This window comes from the organism of the source record quoted next, unplaced genomic scaffold, assembly GCF_019419815.1.
Source record: "Pyrus x bretschneideri cultivar Hongxiangsu unplaced genomic scaffold, Pyrus_bretschneideri_v1 Contig18, whole genome shotgun sequence".
Lineage (NCBI taxonomy): Eukaryota > Viridiplantae > Streptophyta > Magnoliopsida > Rosales > Rosaceae > Pyrus > Pyrus x bretschneideri.
The window spans coordinates 3,793,112-3,813,352 of record NW_025999479.1 but is presented as its reverse complement, the minus strand read 5'-3'; the positions used below and the strand labels follow the sequence as shown (position 1 = coordinate 3,813,352).

General features: G+C 39.3%; 1 protein-coding gene and 2 pseudogenes across 1 annotated transcript; 1 reads left to right on the top strand and 2 right to left on the bottom strand.

Annotated features, from left to right (window-relative positions):
• The first annotated feature begins 7,860 nt into the window (after window positions 1-7,860).
• Window positions 7,861-9,677, top strand: LOC103955661 (40S ribosomal protein S6-like). The gene is made up of 3 exons (XM_048581843.1): window positions 7,861-8,744; window positions 8,917-9,167; window positions 9,360-9,677. Exons 1-3 carry the CDS (start codon window positions 8,615-8,617, stop codon window positions 9,528-9,530), a joined length of 552 nt encoding a protein of 183 aa, XP_048437800.1. The 5' UTR covers window positions 7,861-8,614; the 3' UTR covers window positions 9,531-9,677.
• Window positions 9,678-13,105: 3,428 nt separating this feature from the next.
• LOC103955654 lies at window positions 13,106-14,484 on the bottom strand (annotated as a pseudogene).
• Window positions 14,485-17,932: 3,448 nt separating this feature from the next.
• LOC125476238 lies at window positions 17,933-19,699 on the bottom strand (annotated as a pseudogene).
• Window positions 19,700-20,241: the final 542 nt, after the last annotated feature.

The following is a 20,241-nucleotide window of genomic DNA, read 5'->3' as shown; positions in this document are numbered from 1 at the left end:
ATGGGAAGAAAAATAAGCTGCTAAATCTGAGCCTATGGTGCCTGCTATGTTGAGAATGGCTAATTCGATTGCTGATAGTATTACTCAGTGTAGAGGTATTGTTATGCCCCCAGTGCCAAAGTCTGTGCAAAGACGTTCGTTGGGAGTTAAGTTCGGTTCTCATTCGGAAAAGCTTGTTAATATGAAGAGTGATAAGGTGGACTCTGTTGCTAAAGTGGTGCTAAGGCCCACTCCCTCTGCTGCTGAGACTGATTCGCCTGCTAGGAATGAGAAGATTGCTTGCGTGGACAATTGTGAGAAATCCACTAAGCCTGCTTCTGGGGAAGCTACTAAGATCTATGTGCTCTTGAAACTAGATCTGCTTGAAGACATGGACACTTGTGCCAAGTTTGTTGATGGCGTTAGAAAGGTTTGTTCGCCCAAGTTCCTTTGTGAAGCATACGACCCAATATAGAAGGACTACTTTGCTTGCTAAGATGCATATATAGCAAGGCTGCCAAGGAGGTGGTGAAGACTATGGCAGCTGAAGTTTACTCCCTGACTGAGGAGATAAAGAGGTTGGACTCTGAGCTCGTTGCTTTGAAGGGGTCTAATATTTCTGTCCTCACTTCTCTGCAGCTTGATACCGCTCGCCAAGAGATCGTTGACTTGAAGACTAGGCTTGACGCGATCTAAGTTAAGTTTGAAAGTGCAGAGAAGGAGATTGGATGTTACATACCTCAGATTCAAGATCTCGAGTTTGCAGTTTTTGATCTTCGTTTTGTTGCTTATGCAAAGGATGAAGAGTTGATTTCTGCTTATAATCAAGTGATCCACTTCAAGAGAATCGTTGATAGACTTGAACCCCAAGTGTAGGAACTTTAAGGTGTACTAAAGATCAACGAAAGTTTGAAGAAGGAAGTGGATGAGCTGCAGCGCATCCGTGTTGGTCTGCTCGAGGAGAATGAGCAGCTGAAAGGTGAGAATGATGGGCTCGAGGTTTCAAGACCTTTTCTATTTCTCTGGAAGACTTGCTTGCTTATACTTTTGAGGTTTCCATTGGTGAAGTAGTTGAAGAAATTGGTACCCAAGCTAGGGCAGCCGGGGGTGAAGCACTGAATGATTCCGCTGCTAAGAGCGTTGCTATTGCTGAAAGTGTGGTGACCGAGTATTCGTGGGATGTCTAAGCTGCTGAAGTGTAGTCTTCTAGGTAGCCTTTAGGATTTTCTTTGTTTTTTGTTGTAGCTCTTGTTTTTCTTGAACTCCTTCGGCCTTTGCAAGTTATTTATAAACATACTTCATTTTTCTTCATCTTCGCTTCTTTTATTCATGCCCTAACCTTTAGACTTTATAGACCAGTGGCAGACGTGCTATTTTTCTATAAGCAGACAGGCCCGCATAGCCTATGCAGCCGTAAGTGTTGGTGTAAAACTTTGCAAAGTTGTTAGCCATAAGGTTGGCAGTCGGATGCCTTACTTATAGAAGCAGACCAGTCCGCGTAACCACTAGGCTGTTAACTTTGGCTTTCTCCAATTCCGTAGGTTGCGCAGCAAGTATCACAACACTTTAGGACTTGGTGTAAGTTGTTCCGCACTTGGCAGAGGTAAAGCTTATCTACTGCGTAACATGTCTGCAGTGGATAAAGCTTCATATATGCATGTTAGCTTGTTTAACCTTTCACAAGAATGTGCGGTTGTATAAGTCTAGCGTGGCTTTACTGCTCAACAGGCAAGCCGTAGGCAGTTTTCTGGAAACCGTAGGCTACCTTAGTGCACTCGGTAGCAGCTTTAGGGTTCCAGTGTAGCTGTTCATCGGATGTACTGCGTAATGTGCCCCTTCCGTCTCTAGGGCCCGATTCCCCACAGATTAGGCCAAGAGACCCAAAATCCTTCAGTTAGCTAAGCCTTGAAAAAGACCATTGTGGCTACTTCTAGGAATCCCGACACAAGCCATCGTGCATCTAGTTATATTAGACAACCAGGCTCATCCACGTCTAGATATTCGGAGTGTAGAGTTTATCCTCCCGTCTTTGAGAGCTGACCCATGTGGGTGTTGGGGAATTGGTTTACCCTCTCGCAATGGAGAGCATGGTTGGTCCCTCGAGAGGCGCAATTCATGCGATGGGTCCCTAAAAAATGCATGGTCTTCTTTTGAAGTGCATGAGTGATCAGTTGTAAGCATACAACCAAGCCAAGTTGTGATTACTTCTGAATTCTTCATTGAAAAATGAGTGAAACGAATGAGAACTTAGCTATAAGGTAGGAACTGCATAACAACTGGATAATCCTCGGCTTGTTTGGTGGTGCCCGTCGAGCTGCTTGAGTCTTCGGGCTTTGATGTAGTGAGAGGTCATACATGGCACTTCCTCAGATTGTAGGCACTCCACTGCTTTTCGATCTTTTTGTCGTTTCATGGTGGCGAGGGTATAATTACTCTTGCCGCCTATTTTGCTGATCTTGTACGGACATTCCCATATGGGATCCATCTTTTTGGAGCCTTCTCTGTGGGCAGTGATGAAGGCTTTTCTTAGGACTAGATCTTTATGTTGGAACTGTCGAATCTTGGCATTTTTATTGTAGCTGGAAAGGAGTTGCTGCTGGTAGGCTGCGATGCGGGTGATGGTCTGCTGCTGGTAGGCTTGATGACATTGGGATGAATGATTACTTTTAAGCCAAATGCCAAAGACATCCGGGGAGTTCGTCTATCCATTTTCCCTTCTTGTTGGTGATGGATTTCTTGAGGCAGTTGAGGATCATCTTGTTGGATGTTTCGGCCCTCCTATTGCCTTAAGGATATCTCGGCATGGACATATGTTACTTGATGCCATATTTTTGGAAGAACTTCGCCATATCTTTGCCCATGAATTGTGGGCAGTTGTTGGTGACGATGGACTGAGGGATGCCAAATCGGCATATGATGTTTCTCCATATGAAGTGCTCTATGTCCGTTTAAGTTGTGGTCATCTTGGGCTCTGCTTCTACCCATTTGGTGAAGTAGTCTGTTGCCACGATCATCATGCCTCTGCCCTAGTAGCAGGCGGCATAAGTCCTACCAGGTCGATTGCCCACTGCATGAATGACCAATGACTCGTATGCAGGTATAGCTCGCTGGTATGTAGTGCTGGTATCGGCTTGTAGCGTTGGCAATGGTTGCACTTTTGTACTAACTCCGTAGTATCTTGGTACATGGTAGGCCAATAGTAGTTTGCATTAAGAGCCTTATGTATTAAGGATCGACCTTCGGAGTGATTTCCATAAATGCCTTTGTGGATTGAGCTTAGAACCTTCAAGTTATCGAGATGCACTAGACAGCGGAGATGTGGTCTGGTGTAGAATCTTCGGATGAGAATGCCGTTCCACATGTAGTAGCGTGCTTCCTTGATTTGCAGCTTCCTAGACTCCAATCTTTTCGTGGGGAATATGCTATTGACTAGGTAGTCTACAATGGAATCTTGCCAGTTTGGAGTTGTACGAACCTATGAAACCTCGGATGCTGGCTTTGCCTTTATGCTTGGCTTGTCTAGATATTCCTCCGAGATAAAGCGTTTGAGTTGGTGGTCGAGGGCAAAGCTTAGGCTGGCTAGTGCATCCACGTGAGCGCTGTCTGCCGTCGAGTCTTTTGCCATTCGGAGGCCTGCTAGTAGGGTTTCGTACTTTGTTTTGTTGTTGGGTACTTTGAAGTTTAGAGTGATCGCCTGTTCAAGTATTAAATCGTCTGGGGTGACAAGGACTACGCCTGCTCTCGAACCTTTGTAGTCAGATGAGCCATTGACATGCAAATGCTAGAAGTCTCCATCGGGTAGAGTAGGCGCGGCTAGGGCGGGCTCGGCTAGCTTTGGGACGTTGTTGGGCTGCTCTATTGCGTTGTGAATGCATGGTAGGGAGTTGTGGAGCTGGGGCAATGTTACACGTAGCAGAAGATGCTTAATTGCCGGTATTGGACTCTTCTAGAGTTAAATTATGGAGCAAAGGTCGGCTAGGGCCGTGTGATACGCAGTAGGAGGTAGTGCTCAACTGCCGGTACATGTTGCTTCTATGTAGAATCTTTTGGGGCGACGAGGACGAAACTTGCTTCTGAGTATGTCTTTCCAGTGTTCGTTTGCCTTTGGCGTGTCTTTTGGGCCGAATTGTTGCGTTTGTCAGAAAACTTTACATCCACCAGGGTCTACACCTTTATCGTTACGTGTCTGGATTGGGCAGAATAATGCGTCATGAGGATGGCTGCATGCGTTTAAAGGTAAAACTTGAGCTTTGGGGTTGCAACAACTATCACTAAAGTTAGCTTTTAAATTTCTGATAACATCGAGTAGAGCTTTTGAATTATGGAATACAGGTAGTCGGGCCCCCAGCTCTTCTCGTATGATGGTAGAGCTTATTGCTGCTTCAGATACCATCAAACATGTGAATAAGTCCTCTTTAACTTCCAGTTTGGATAGTAGAGAGGTGATGTCGGATACTTCTTCAAGTCCTTGAATGTGTATTGGCGAGCGTTGTCCCAAAGTACATGCTTCTCTACCAGAGCGAAAGAGTCTGCTAGAGTTAGATCTTCTTTCATGATCAATTTTCTGAATAGCGGGTCGTCTGCTTGAAGTCCTTTTTGGAAGGCTGCTCTAGTTATCGAGTTGTTGCATCCGACTATCCTTGCCTTCTCTGCTTTGAACCTCTTCATATAGTCATGAAGCAACTTTTTTGGGTTTTTCTTGACGTTGAACAAATGGTCGGACTTCTTTTTGATTGAGTGATAACATGAATATTCTTTGGTGAAAACCAAAGAAAGTTCGTCAAAACTCCGGATAGATTGTGGCGGCAGGGTGTAGAGCTAATCTTGCGCCTCGCCTTGTAGAGTGGTTGCGAATATCTTGCACATGAGATCGTTATTGTTTCAATAAAGGATCATTGGGCTTCGGTAGTGTTTTAAGTGTCTGTCCGGGTCTTCATCCCTTTTGAAAGATGTGAAATGTGGCATGCTGAACTGGTATGGAGGCTCTGCCCGCTCGATCGGTCTCTGAAGGGTGACCTGCTTATGTTGGTTATGTTCCGTCGTAGTGCCTTGTTGGTGACCTCGTTACGTTGGAAATTGCGCAATCCAAGAATCTCTCTACTTCTTCTTGAATTTTCCTTTGTTGGGGTAGCGGAGCTCTCGGCTGCCCCTAGTCGTGACTTGCTGGTTTAGGCTGCTCTTCTATGTGTTTGGCTCGTCTATGCCGTATATGCAGTGTGTGTGATGTGTTCCTAGTAGGCAAGCAAGTTCTTCGTAGGCTGTTGGTTGAACTTGAGCTAGATTAAGTGACTGCTTCTTTCCGTTCGTTGCGCTGCTTACTCCGATATAAGGTGAATGATACTCATTGCGGGCTTAGCTGCCAATGAACATTTTGCTTAGAAGGTTGCTCATGTTGACTATCGGAGTGTGACCTCAATCGTGAATGTACACTCGTCCGTGGGCCTAGTCGAGAGTGCAGGCTCCTTTACGCACTAAGACGGGAGTATGCGCTATCACGAGGGCCCAATCGGGAGTAAATTGCCCGAATGCTCGGTTCGTGGCTGGTCGAGTGGCTGCTTGCTGGGACGTTGCTGGAGAGGTTCTTTATTTGCCCTTGTCCTACTTCGAGACACCTCGTTTGGGTCACGTTGCATCTCGATGTGCTGTAAGAGCTGGTTCACCAAGGTCGTCAGCTGTGCGAGGGTGCTCGTCAACTTTATGACTTGTTGAGACAAGTGTTTTTCTCCATTTGGGTTGGAATAGCTTGGAAGGAATGCATCTCCTTGAGCAATGGAAGTGTGGTAGACTCCGGGCACAACATTTGAGTTAGGAAATGTCAAATTCGTAGAAAAATGTGGTGAAAATGCTCCCAGTTCGATCGTCGGTCCGAAAATTTGAAGCTGGGATGGTTGAACTAATCTTGGATCGATTTGGGCTGCTTGGAAGGCCACATGAGCAGACGGGGTTGTGAGAGCAGGCTAGGCCATGAGAGTGGATTGCTCGGCGTGTGGCGCATGTGGGTGCGAGGCTAGGGCTCAGCTTGGCAACGCTTTGGGCTTGGAGTGACATGGCTTGGGTTGTGGTTTTGGTGCCGTGGGCCTTAGATGGCATGGCTTAGGCTTACTTAGATGGCACGGCTTGGCCTGTGGTGGCTGTGGTGGCCACCGCGGTGGTTACCATGGTGGAGCCCCGTAGCGGTGGTGCCGCTCCACCTATGATCACATATAGCCTTGTGAATAGCCGAGGTCCCATTTCTTGAATATTGGAATTTTCACTTGGGGAATTTTCTAAATTTCTAGCCATTGTATTTCTCTTTTATGTTTTATCAAAGAATCTTTGCAAATATAAAATTCTAATAATAAGAATGTACGAAAAATATACAAATGGACAAGAAACAATAGAGAAAAACCTTTTATGCGAGAGTTTTCTACGAGTGTGTGTACTTCAACTCTTAATGAAAGCACCAATTTGTGGATGCAAATATCTTCCTCCTTGATCTTGGATAAAATTGCTCCTACAAAACAAATAACACATTTGGTCAAGGCCAACAACCACACTCGCGCACGATGATTTTTTTTTGGGGGGGGGGGTGGCTTGGCTGTAGAACCTCTGATGCCAAAGTTAGAATTTTAAGAGAAAAGTGTTTGGAGAATTTTTGAATGTTTAGCAAGAGTCAAGACCTAGGTTTTTAGAGGAAAGGAGGTTGAATATATAGTGCATGGCCGGTCCCTCTCTTGAGAAAAGGTGGCCGGCCCTTTGGGGTATTTTTGTGTGAAATGAGTGATTTAATTGGTAATTAATGGATTAATTAGGAATAAATCCATTAATTAGCCAATTGACTCAATTTATATGGAATGTTTTGAAGGTTATGAAATAATTATCTTGTGGAAAATATAGGATGAGGATGGATGAAATAACTTTGAATTTGTTACCTATTTTGGGCACTTTTGACTTGATTGTGGGATGTTTGTCCACTGCTCACGCGTAGGAATTCCGGTGCTCCTCAAGGGTAATTTTGTCCTTTTTGCCCAAAAATCCACGTGTCGCCTCTTGATTATTTTTGGCTCCACAAAACTGTCTCTTTAGAGAGTGATGTATATTTTACTTTGCTTAGAAGTTTGCTGTCTAGGTCAATGGTGTGAACTGGCATTTCCATTGTAGGCTGTTGCTTCTTAGGTTTGTAATTTGCAAAATTTTCATAACGACTTGTGGCCCTAACGTTTAAAAGCGTTTATTCTTGCACCTGAGGTTCTGTGTTTTGAATTCCCCCATGCGCCGCGATATGGTTTGTATTAGAACAAAACTGTAAATTTTGATATTCTGTTGGCTTGGATGTAAGCATACATGTATAGTAGAGTGGACAAAATCATATGTTCATCAATAAGCATTTATTCTTACATCGCTATTGCAAGTCCAATGGTTAGTTGCTCGTGGTAAATTGGAGAACGTTGATTGAATCAGCTGCTTAATTAATTATTGGCCGCACCAACATTTTGTTTAATTATTTGCATTCACTATCTAAATTTTCAGATCTTTCACAATAAACCTTTGGATTCTCTAATACCAAGTGGAAATTTATTTTTTAAAATCTTAGAGGGGTGTATCAAATTAATCAGTGAATATATTTTTTAGGGAGTTTACTTGACTTCTATATAATCCAAGTGGATTTGATTGAATTCTACATAGATTTTAATGGAGCACGTGAGACTTTTATCATGGATTTTATAAAAATACATTAATTATCAGGGATTCTTAAATGATCAGTTTATTGAGGGAAAGGATAAATATACACACCATTTTTAACTTCTTACATATTCCTGTTTAATCATGACTGCTGATTTTGTTTGATTTATTCAATCCAATGGTTAAAAAAAAAGGATGTATGAAAAGTTAAAAGATGTGTGTAAAAATCACTTAAAAATGTGTAAGAAATCACTTCTCTTTTTCAATAAGCATTGCTATTTTCAAATTGAGGAATGCTAGCTATCTTCATTCTTCCCCCCTTACCGTCTCCAATTTACCTTTTCCACACATCAAACCACATGAACTCCACTAGCACTTAAAACTAAGTTCTTAATGCCTTACGAAACTCATTATTCTTTTTCCGATATTACCCTTGTTTTTTAAAAGCTAACTTCTCTCTCCTACCAAATTCAGCCCGTAATTCTGTTTATAAATGGAAAAAAATGATTTTTTTTTCTTCCTAAAACCTCAAAATAATCGCTTAGTACTATGATCTAGTGTTATTTCTCTTTACTTGTATGTGAGAGGTCTTTGGGTCGATTCTCGACAAAGGCGAATTTGAACCACATAATTACTAGCCTATTGCGAGACTAAACACACCACACTCCATTCAGGTAGATAAAATCGTTTGTTAAAAAAAAAAAAAAACCCAAAATGAATTGTATTATAAAAGGAAAAAACAACCAAAATTGGTTATGTGGTTGTATATGTTTTCACTTGGATTCAATGACTTACCAAGAACAAAAGAGAAGAACATATATGAATTATTGAACATAAAAATAAAAAAAAAAGCCCACATCGATATACGGGTAAATAAGCTAAATTAAAAAAAAAAAAAAAAAAAGTAATTAGCTTTAATGGAGTCAAATTTAAATTTTTTTATGTTTCTTTTGCAAGATCTCAAGTTCTATTCATGTTACAAAAGCATACTTATTACGTTTGTTTTTTCCTTTTTAAAATTATGGGAGGCTGTGACAAGCAAGGCTTTCGTATGAAGCAAGGAGTGTTAACCACAGGCCGTGTTCGCCTTTTGCTCCATGGAGGTATGTTATTTTATAATCTACCAATTTGTCTGTGATAGAGAGAGGGAGATGATTAGCGAGATGGGGGCAGTTGATTGAGAATTCCGGTTGTTTCCTCTATATTGCTAATTTGTAGACCTCTTGGTTTCAACTTTTGGGCAATGTAACTGATTGATGTATTTTGTTTGCTTAGGAACCCCATGCTCCTGTGGGTATGGAAGGAGGAATGGGGAAGGAAGAAGGAAATCTGTTCGTGGATGCATCGTCATTGTTAAAAAAGGTGACTCAGACCTCCCTGGACTGACTGATGTTGAAAAGCCAAGAATGAGAGGTCCAAAGAGGGCATCAAAGATCCGAAAGTTATTTAACCTCACCAAGGAAGATGATGTGAGGAAGTATGTCAACACTTACCGCAGAACATTCACAAACAAAAAAGGTGGGTCGGTTTTTTGTCTGTTTATAAATTTGGTTCCACTCAACAGAACTAAAGTAACTTGGAGAGAATTCTGCTACCTAGGCAGTCAATATAAATTTCATATTTAATATTAGTTCGATACGAGCCACTATTTTATTTTTAAGTGCTCTCTAATTTTTTTATGGTTTGCCGGCAATTTTTTATGGTTTGCCGGCAAGGAGACGAGCAAAGCTCCCAAAATTCAGAGACTGGCAAAGGCAAAGTCAGAGGTAGCAGAGTACCGAAAGCTCCATGCTTCAAGGTCGAAGGAGCAGCGAGAGCGCTGTAGTGAGAGCTTAGCCAAGAGGAGATCAAGACTCTCTAGTGCTTCTAAGCCATCTGTTACTGTTTAGATCGCTGGAGCATGTGAGGTTTTTATCAATGAGTTAAGAGCGGAGGGGCATCATAGATGGTTTAAGGTATTTTAGGTTGTTTACGATGGATGTCGAACATGTTGAAGTGGTTTGACATTTCCAATTTTGTTGCGGTATTCATGTTTGATTGTCTCTCTCGGTGTTTCTCAGTTGTCCTCTATTGTGCAATCTCTCTTGGTTATTATTCTCTGTATGCATGAGATGAGATGACTGTAACGTTAGATAGCATATGCTCCTTGTTCATTTTTTTAGCTGATCGAAGTGGGGAACCCGTAGCTGCATTACCATGTAGAGTATCGGTCTCTTTGGCCGCCGTTGATTTTTGAAAAATAAGAAGTGGCCGAGAAGAAAATTTCTGTTTAGGAAAGGGGGTTGGCCCTTAATTGTGTTATGGTATAGTGTTATTTTGCGTCTGTTATGTGGGAGTATTGATATGGTATGGTGATATCTTGGCACATGGAATTCACCAAAATAAAAGGTCAAGCAAGGAATATGTGAAAAATGTTGCTTTCTGCACAATGAAGAAAAAATGGGGTTGTCTTCAATACTTTTTAGTTTGGGACTAGTCCGTGAAATATAAGGTGAAGATTGAAGAAAAGTTTCTCAGCTTCGCTGCTCATTTCTCCTATCTTTTTAGTAGTCCAGGACTATTGAAGCCATTTGTTCTTATTTGGCAACGTATCAATATTTTTTTTTTTGAACAAACGATATTATCTACACTAAGGAGAGGGAGGTGGGCTTAGCTTTACAATGAGTTATCAATAATGTGGTTTAAATTTGCCTTTAATGAGAATCGAACTTAAGACCTCTCAACTGTCATAGTTTGAATCGTTCTTTATCATGACGCTAAGGTCGTTTTTATAAAAAATCATTTAATCTAAAGAATGTTTACTATCGTCAACTTGTTTGACAAAGTGGTTTCAAAATCAAATGAAACTATCTCAAAATTAAATGAAATTTTCTAGAGATGATGTTTAGACATAATACAGAGGAAGAGTTGACCAAACGGTTTCAAAATCAGATGAAACGGTCTCAAATTAAATGATACTTTTTAAGAGACCGGATGTATTCAATTTTGATTTTAATGGATTTATAAATCCATGGAATTTAATTCATTTTTTAGAGATTCTATGAATTTTTTTATTCAATTCTCTTGAAATTTTAGAGGGAGAGATGAGATTTTTTAATGCTTAAAATACACCACGAAATCTCTTTGTTCTCTCAAATTCCTCAACTTTTAAAAAATAAATTCCTAATTGAATGCAGATGGAATACTATAAACTTTTTTAAAATCCTAATTGAATACACTCAAATTTCTAAAAGATTTTAATAAACTATCTTAAAATTCTGATTAAATACACGTTGAATTTCAGACAATCACTTAAAATCGTGATTGAATACCCTAAATTTATTAAAAGAATAAAATTCCCCAAATTCTCAATTAAATACAACCCCAGAAGTTTAGATTATGACATTTGTATAGTGATTTGATGTCACGTCATCTCATAAAGAGGAATGACTCTTTTCAAAGCGTCTTAGCTGATTTTTTTTATTTTTTTTTTGGTAGAAAGTACTTCATAGAACCAGCAAGGCCCAAGGCCAAGAAACAAACAAAAGGGTGCCCAACACACCCAGAAACAAGAACAAGGAAGAACGGGAAACATCAAACGCCGCCACAAAGGTTCTCAGTGTCTTCCCAGATACCACAACAAAACACCCCCTACGGAGGACATGGAAGACCATCTTTGTTTAGAATACCCACAAGCGAAGATGAAGGTGTCACCACCCAGCCTGAGTTGCACATCTCCGGAGACAAGTTCCTCGCGACAAAATCTGCTGCCATATTTGCTGATCGTGGAGACCATGACCGAGAGCATGATTGAAAACTCCTCCCGACCTCGCATCTTAGCTGATTTGGCTCATGCTAAATTTGTTCAAATCCGTCAGGGTGATAATGGTGTGGCTCATAGACTAGCCAAGATGGATTTTATTATCAATTTAAATTGTACTTGGTTTGACCAACTTCCGTAATTTATCCAGGATATGAACAAGGATTGTCTGCCCTCCCGTGCCCTCCTGTTTGTGTAGTCAAGGTTAAGCCACGTTAACATTTTATATTACTATTCATTTTTGTCATATTATCTCTAGGAAAAAAAATATAAAATATTGACGTGGCTTAACCGTGACCACACAAAATAAGAGGGCATCGGAAGTGGGAGGGCAGACAATCCTTGTCCCCAGGATATTCTTGTTGATGATATTTCTTCTTAATTATCAATAAAATGCTATCGTTTTGCTTAAAAAAAAAAATTGAAGTAAAAAAGTGGAACAATGGAACAATGTGCTTATGAGAAAACAATGTCCTTATGGGAAAGACGAAATATCAAAATTTAGGGTAAAGTACAAAAAACTACCTCAACTATTGGTGTTACGACACTTTCATACCTCATCTTTTAAAATTGACAATGACATACCTCATCTTACGAATTTGTGCCAATGTTATACCTTCCGTTAGCTTGACATGAATTTCTCAGTTAAATGCTGACTTCTATTAAACAAATTAATAAAATATTATTAAAAACTAAAACAAAAATCATTTAATAATTTTTAAATATTAAAATAATAAAGACAAGTAAAAAAAAATATATATATATATATATAAATAAAAAAACCCTCACGTCCCCTTTCCCTAACACCCCCCCCTTTTCTCTTTCTTCTCCCCCATCTTCATCTTCTTTCCCATTCCAGCCCTTCCAGCAACCCAGAAAAAGAAGAAAAAAAAAAAAAAAAACCAATTTATCTTCCTTCCCCCCTCCCACCCCCCCCCCCCAAAAAAAAAAACTCGCGATTTTCTCCGACCCCCCTTCCGTTCTTCCCCTCTCCCGTCTTCCCTAAACCTGCACCCACTACTTACAACCCAAAAAAAAAAAAACCCAGATCCCGTTGAGGTGGAATTGGAAAACCTTCGTGATGGGGTAGGAGTGGTGGATTTGGGGTTGGCAGGGTTTGGGTTTTTTGGTTGGGGGGGGGGTGTGGTGGGAACTGAGTTTGGTTCGGGGTTTTTTTTTTTCCTCCTTCTTCTTTCGGGGTTGTAGGGGGTTGGTTTTTTTTTTTTTTTTTTTTTTTTTTTTTTTTTTGTTTGGGGGGGGGGAGGAACTGGGTTTGGTTCGGGTTTTTTTTTTTTTTTTTTTCCTCCTTCTTTCTGAGTTGTAGGGGTTGGGTTTTTTTTTGTTTGGGGGGGGGGGAGGAATTGCTTTGGTTTGGTTTTTTTTTTTTCTTTTTTCCTTTTCTTCTTCCTGTTTTTCTTCTTTCTGGGTTGCATTTTTTCTAACTGTTGTTTTAATATTTAAAAATTATTACATGATTTTTTTTTTTAGTTTTTAAGAATATTTTATTTATTTTTTAATAGAAAATGGGTCCCTGGATCAAGCCACATCAGCATTTAATTGAGAAATTGACGCCAAGCTAACAGAACGTATAACGTTAGCACAAATTCGTAAGATGAGGTATGACATTGTCAATTTTAAAAGATGAGGTATGAAAGTGTTGTGACATCAATAGTTGAGGTACTTTTTTGTACTTTACCCCAAAATTTAATTCATTGAAGGCATTTAAACAAACACTTGTCTCATTTGTTCATGTCTTTATACAAACGTTATGATTCCTTCAATTCTCTTGCATGTGTTGGCAATCGCAGGATGATGACTATTAACCACCCGGCAATTTGTTCTCACCTCCCCAGCCTGCTCAACCTGTAAATCTCCCATCTTTATCATCCCCTCAACAAATGCCTGAAAAACTCTTCTTGGTCACTGCTAAACTGCTCCACAAATCCCTTCGTTTCCGAAAATGTGAAAAGCGTTTGATCCGAATTGAGAAACCCTCTCCCAGAAACCAAGTCCTTGAAGTACTGGTTGTCGAACACTACAGGCGTAGCATCTAGGTCTCCGGTGACGTTCTGGTCCACGTTTAAAGGGCAAAGCTTGTTTAGCTTTTCTGCAAACTTTGGTTCAATGGAGGGGTCTGGCTGGCCAGTGTTGGATTGGTTGTATAGCCGAAACATGATTGAGAAACACCGAGCTTGGCCAATGGAATGAGACCCAGAAAGGGCAACAAGATCTTCAGCCGAAAGATTAAATTTGGCAAAAAGGTCAATGAGGAAGGTTGCATTGGCTCTTGGACTTGGCATAACGTTGTCTGAGGCTTCCTGGCTAGCTGATAAGCTATCCAATCTTCCTAACTTCACTTCCCAATCAGGCCCTCCAGTCTGTTTAACACAAATTATGTCATTACATCTTTATAGATTGTCGATTATACAAGCGGGATTTGATTGAGACATCTTCTAACATTGTGAAGAGAAATTTATTAAATCGAGCAATTAGTAGTATTTTGATTTGTGTAAATAGAAGAGAGTGCAATACCAGGGCAACAGCATCTCTAGAGGCCATGATTATGATGTCTGCACAAGAAACAACTCCTGGACAGACCTTCTCTACGGCTTCTTTTGCTTCATCAACAACCTCGTAAGATCTCAATGAATTTATGTTTGCAAGGGCTAGTTTTTCTCCAAGGATGGTTGGTGTGTCGTCAAGTAACATAGATGCATCACAACCCTATATTATATGAATGTTAAATCGATCAAAAGGGAATATAGTATTTGTGTATTTAGTTTTTGCTTACATTGACAAAGCAATCATGGAATTGGAAGCGCATGACAGAAGCAAGGCTCCGGGGCTCTCTGATCAGAGCCTCCTTCATGACATCTCGAACCACAGATTCAGCCTGCGGGCATGTTTCGGAGTAATAATGAGGTCGGAGTTGCACGGCGGCCCCGATTATTATGTACTGTAGGAGGAAGAGAGAAAAGAGGGAAGTCATTGAAGTTTTCGGACAATCCTCTCTAGTAGGCAGATTTGTGTATAAATTGGTTCAAATTAGAATTGCACATGGGGCTTTATAAACTTGTTGGATGCCTCATTTGCATGTATGGAAAAAGGGAAATAATTAAACGCCCACTGTTTTTCTCTTTCTGGACACCTTACTTTAAATTAGTCATTTGATTGAACAAATCGAAAGAAATTAAAAGCCATAATTAAATATGTGTGGTGAAAAAGAACCGTATAAAACATGTCTAGATAAAGTGTATGTGAAACGTTATTTCCTAGTGTCGGTGTTTTTTTTTTTCTCCAAAAGGGGGACAACTAGTGGCAAGTCACGATTATCCACTTCTTCCGAGTTCGGAAGGGCTATGGGGTTTTTACCCTGCCAGTGGCCACAGTCAAACAGATTCACCAGCTCAGAGCATCAAACACAAGAAACAGAGATTACGCTATCTCCAACTATAAAAAAAATAAAAAATTAGAAGTTAGTATAACGTTATATTTGACTCCAAATGTGGTGATACAATTTAGTTTAAATTTCACAACTTAGTTTAAATTTATTTAAAGTAGAACCTAATAGTCATCCAAATGCTAGTCCAACCAAAGAGACTACTGTTTGAAATTCGAATTGCAAATTTATTGTTTTTGGTGATTGGTGAGAATAAAACCTAGTGGCTCGAGAATAGCCTTTTAAACCGACCAAGAAAATACAGTTTTATTTTTATTTTTATCAGTATACCATTTAGGGGAATTATACCTTCTTAGGTAAGTTTGAACCTTTGAAATTACAACTCAAATATTTCCCACCATTATTTTGTTCACGATGATATGAATGGTTGGGAATATGTCATGATACAACTTTCTGATTATATTATTTGGAGGTATATATAACAATCACACGTGCAGCGAGAGAGAGAGAGAGAGAGAGAGAGAGAGACCTAATATAACTAATTAGGAATCTTACTAATTATAGAATACTATAAAAGAAAGTAAATCAATACAAATCAATCACGCAACTATCATAACATTCTCTCACAACTTGGTGAATAGATATCAGTCATGGTCAACTTGACAAGTAAGCTGTGAAATGCTTGGCTCGATACTACTTTTAGCAAGTAAATCTCCTAGTTGATATTCGGACTTCATATGTGGGACTTCAATAACTTTTAATGTTGAGCTAGATTATGAGCAATATTGCATGCCACTATATTGTCACAATACAACTTCATTAAATCCCTGTTTGAAAACCAAATATCTCATTAAGTTTCTCATATAGCCAACTTTTTTCATTTTGCTTTGCCAAATAACAAGATTCTTCCTAAAAAATGAAATGACCAGACCACCTTTATTCAATTGATCCAGTTCAATATGCATATGTATTAACCTTTACCATTCAAACTATCATTCTTGGTAATTTTATTTCATTTTCAAGAGAAGACTTCAAGTACCTTAATATACAAACAACGACATTCTGGACGGAGAATGAATAAACTTGGTAAGAAGGATGCAAGACTCGGCCCATTACTGAACTGTTCATCCCAGGTGATGAAGAACTCGTCCCAAAAGTCAAATGCTAGTGGTTTGACCGAATCCTAGGAGAAGCAGGATCGTTGGAAATTCAGGATTAGATTACGTTTCGGTTGAGTCCTTAATGAAGTAGGACTTTTGAAGGATCAAGATGATTTCGATAAGATTCTAATTGAATTATTCTAAGGGTCAAAATTGTTGGCTGATTGGATAAGGTATGAATTAAACACATAAGGGTACTAAGTTAAGAGTCCTAGTTCAAGTCGAAGGATGAGACTTGATAGGGGTAGAGTTTCACCAAACGAAGGACTTGTCAAGATAATGCTAAATGCATCTAGATATTTACTATGAATCATAGTCCTGGTAGAATTTTGCTACCCGGTAGGCTTGGCCATCAAGGAATTCATTTGTATATATACAAGAGGATTTGCAATGTTGAAATGACCTTGAACTCATTAAACACACAACGCTCTCCACAAAACCTCTCACACTTTGAGAAAAATACTAACTGCTCTACTATTTGTCAGTACAAATACATTTTGGTTAAACAAATTTGGGTTGATATATATGCGGACGACCAACAGACGATTACAGTTTGGTTAAACAAAGTTTTCCATAGGCAACTAGCGTAGATGACTCTTTGGTTAAACAACACTAGAGTTGTGGCATCAGTTCAATTTATGAGTCTTAACAGCTTGGTTAAACATCAAGTTTTCTTTTTTTTTTTTTTCTACTGATTATCTTTCTTAAGTCTCAGCTGTCGAAGAGTCTTGGATTCTTTCGTTGAATGAGGTAGCTTCATTAGCTTTCTTGGCAAAGTGAAGTGTTCTATATGACTGTATATTCTCAAGTGACATTCAGGCAGTCGAACCACTTTCACCGTATAGTTTGCTCCTACAGTTTGATACAAATTTTGTGCACTTATACTTTCAAAAATATAGTTGAAGTTGCCGAACCTAGGTGCAGAGGATCCATAACTTAACAGTGATCTGCATAATCTTGTCTTTAGGTTTTAGGACTCAGGTCATGTGTAGTCCCTTCCACGACTGAGGTCTGTTGATTCAGAAGTCAGAAGCTTATTTTATCATACCACCATACTTAGAGGTATTAGTCTGTGGAGCTTAGAGCGAAATTGGCATGGCCGCATCAATATTCAAGGACACAGAAGAACGTAGCAAACTTTTTGTACTCGACCTATGCACCACGTAAATTGTGTAGCTTTTAGGGTCAACAATACTATGAAATTTAATTAGAATTGTGCAAATTTAATCTTCAAATGATACCAATGATGATAGGAATGGATATCATTATTAAGACTATTTAGGTTTGAATTATTCACATCTTGCAGTTGTTTCAGACAAAATACAAGAAAGAAGAGCCTCATGTAGAGGTCGGTTCGAAAAACCAAAAATCAAAAAATCGAACCGAAAGCTGAATCGTAACTGGAAAAAATCGAACTGAACTGAAGTTATTTGGTTCAGTTTCAATTTCCATGGTTTGAAAACCGAACGGAACCGAAGTTACATTAAACGGTTTTGGAAGACTTTTTATTGAAACCCTAATTTACAAATTAAAGTTTTGGAGTATTTATTTAATGAGCGTGAGGGTTGGATTTTGAGAGACTTCACAGAAATGGCGGTTAGTGTTTATATGGCGTTGAGTCTTGATAGAACGACAGGAAGGTCGTGGAAATTATGTTGGATGAGTTCTTGTTCCTGGATTTTTTTACTTGTCAGCTGTATCCTTGTCCTACTTATATCATCATTATAATTTTTCGAGCTTTTTGGCTTTCTTTGTCTTGTGGTAATTGCTTTTAACCTTTTTGTTAATGTATCCAGCAATATTCCATTTGATTTCTGTTGGTGAGAAAGCGATCTGTGAGTTATAGGCGAATGTCGATTAGTTTTGATAAATTCTTCATCGTGTGATATACGAAAAAGGATTGCCTTGTTAATATATATTATATGGAACACATGTGAGACTTTGGTTGGAATTGTTTAATTAACTTTGAGTTCTTTTTATAAAGTCTAGGACAACGATATGTCCTCGATGGAGCATAAAGTTTTCTACAACATTGATGCATTATTGATCATATATATGATAATGTTATTTGTTTTCTGACTGTCCAATCTCCTCAAGAACCCTAGCTAGAATTCATTGGGAAAATTAGAAGAACGACTATTAACCACCCTGCAATTCTTTCTTACTTCCCCAGGCTGATCCACCTTCAAGTCACCCATCTTTATCATCCCATCCACAAATGCCTTGAAAAATTCTCCTTCATCGATGTTGAACTGCTTCACAAATCCCCTCGTTTCCGGAAACGTGAAAAGCGTTTGATCCGAGTTGAGAAAACCTCTCCTGGCAACCAAGTCCTTGAAGTACTGGTTATCAAACTCTACAGGCGTAGCATCTAGGTCACCTGTAACGTTTTGGTCCACGTCTAGTGGGCAAAGCTTGTCTAGCTTTTGTCTAAACTTTGGTTCAATGGCAGGGTCTGGCCGGCCACTGCCAGATTGGTTGTATAGCCGAAACATGATGGAAAAGCACCGAGCTTTGCCGATGGAGTGTGAACCCGAAAGCGCAACGAGGTCTTTAACAGAGAGATTAAATTTGGCAAACAGGTCAATGAGGAATGTCGCATTGGATCTTGGACTTGGCATAATGTTGTCTGAGGCTTCTTGGCTTGCTGTTAAGCTATCCAACCTTCCTAACTTCACTTCCCAACAAGGCCCCCCTGTCTAATAATTACATAATCATGTTACATAAGATCAGAATTATACTTCTTTCAATCATAGTTAAGATTCTCATCGTTCGCTTGGTACATGACATCGGAGGTCAATATGGATTAGACGATACTAACTGTAGTCCAGTCCAACACTGTGTGTGAAAATCTGAGGCATGTTTGGCAATCATTTTACTTCAGTTATCAGTTTTTAGTAACTGAAAACTAAAAGTAAACTTTTGAAAACTCAAACAAAGTAGCATTAAATTTTCAATTGTTGATAAAGCTAATCAAATGGACCTTAAAACTTACGTTGGACTTAAAATAAGTTTATGTATATAGGAGATAATAAGAAAGTTTATTACCAGAGCAACAGCATCTCTAGATGCCATGATTATAATGTCTGCGCAAGAAACAACTCCTGGACACACCTTCTCCAAGGCTTCTTTCGCTTTGTCAATAACCTCGTAAGATCTCAGTGAATTAATGTTTGCAAGGGCTAGTTTTTCTCCTAGCATGGTTGGTGTGTCGTCAAGCAACAATGAAGCATCACAACCCTAATATAGAGATATAATACCAAGTTAATTAATTCATCATTAACAACGAACTATTAGGACTAATCAATTAGAAAGCAAATAATGTTGTGATTTATGGTCCACTTACATTGACAAAGCAATCATGAAACTGTAAGCGCATGACCGAGGCAAGACTCCGTGGCTCTCGGATCAGAGCTGCCTTCATGACATCTTGGACAATGGATTCGGCTTTCGGGCAGGTTCCCGAGTAATAACCAGGGCGGATTTGCGCTGTGGCCCCGGTTATTATGAGTAGGATGAAGAAGTGAAAAGAGAGGAGACATTGAGAATTCTCCAGGCACTAGTCACTGGTAGGCAGGTGGGTAATTGGTTCAGTTGTGTGGGGGGTGGGGTGCTTTTTAAACTCGTGGGCTGCATCATATGCATGTACAGAGATTTAGTAGAAAGAAACAATGGATGTGAAATGATTCATTCCGTTTCTACCCAAAAAAATGAAAAAAAAAAAAAAAACAGCTCTTCTCCTGAATTTATGGAAACTGCAGGATTTAAATATATATACACTCAATTGGAGGTTGACTGGAATGGTCACTGATTGGACTAATCCAGAAAGGTTGCGAAGATAAGTCAAAATAATGGTGGAATCCTTCTCGGCTTATTGCATATTGAAACAAGTTTTGATAGCCTTTTCTCCACTTCATGAACTACAAGTAAGTCATTTTAGTCGCTTAATACTACATTTTAATAATATTTTTCTTTACTTATAAATGTAATATCATATTGAATCTATTGAATAACGAATTTGATCTCAATTTATTTTCTTAGCCTTATCATTGTGTTTAAATGAATCAAATATAAAACTAGTTAGCTTACATTCGAAACTTTATCTAATCATGTTTGATTCAACAATTTAACTGAGACGTACAATATATTAATGTAAAAATGTAGTGTGTGCATCGCATGTGGTTTGGATGATAAAGAAAATAAGAGAATAGATACTAATTCAGAAAGTTGAAGTTTTGAAC

Coding starts and splice junctions, on each gene's coding strand:
- LOC103955661 (XM_048581843.1), top strand. CDS start 8,615: ATGTTACAAAAGCATACTTATTACGTTTGTTTTTTCCTTTTTAAAATT. Junction 8,745..8,916: donor TCGCCTTTTGCTCCATGGAG/GTATGTTATTTT, acceptor TTGTTTGCTTAG/GAACCCCATGCTCCTGTGGG. Junction 9,168..9,359: donor CAAACAAAAAAGGTGGGTCG/GTTTTTTGTCTG, acceptor GCCGGCAAGGAG/ACGAGCAAAGCTCCCAAAAT.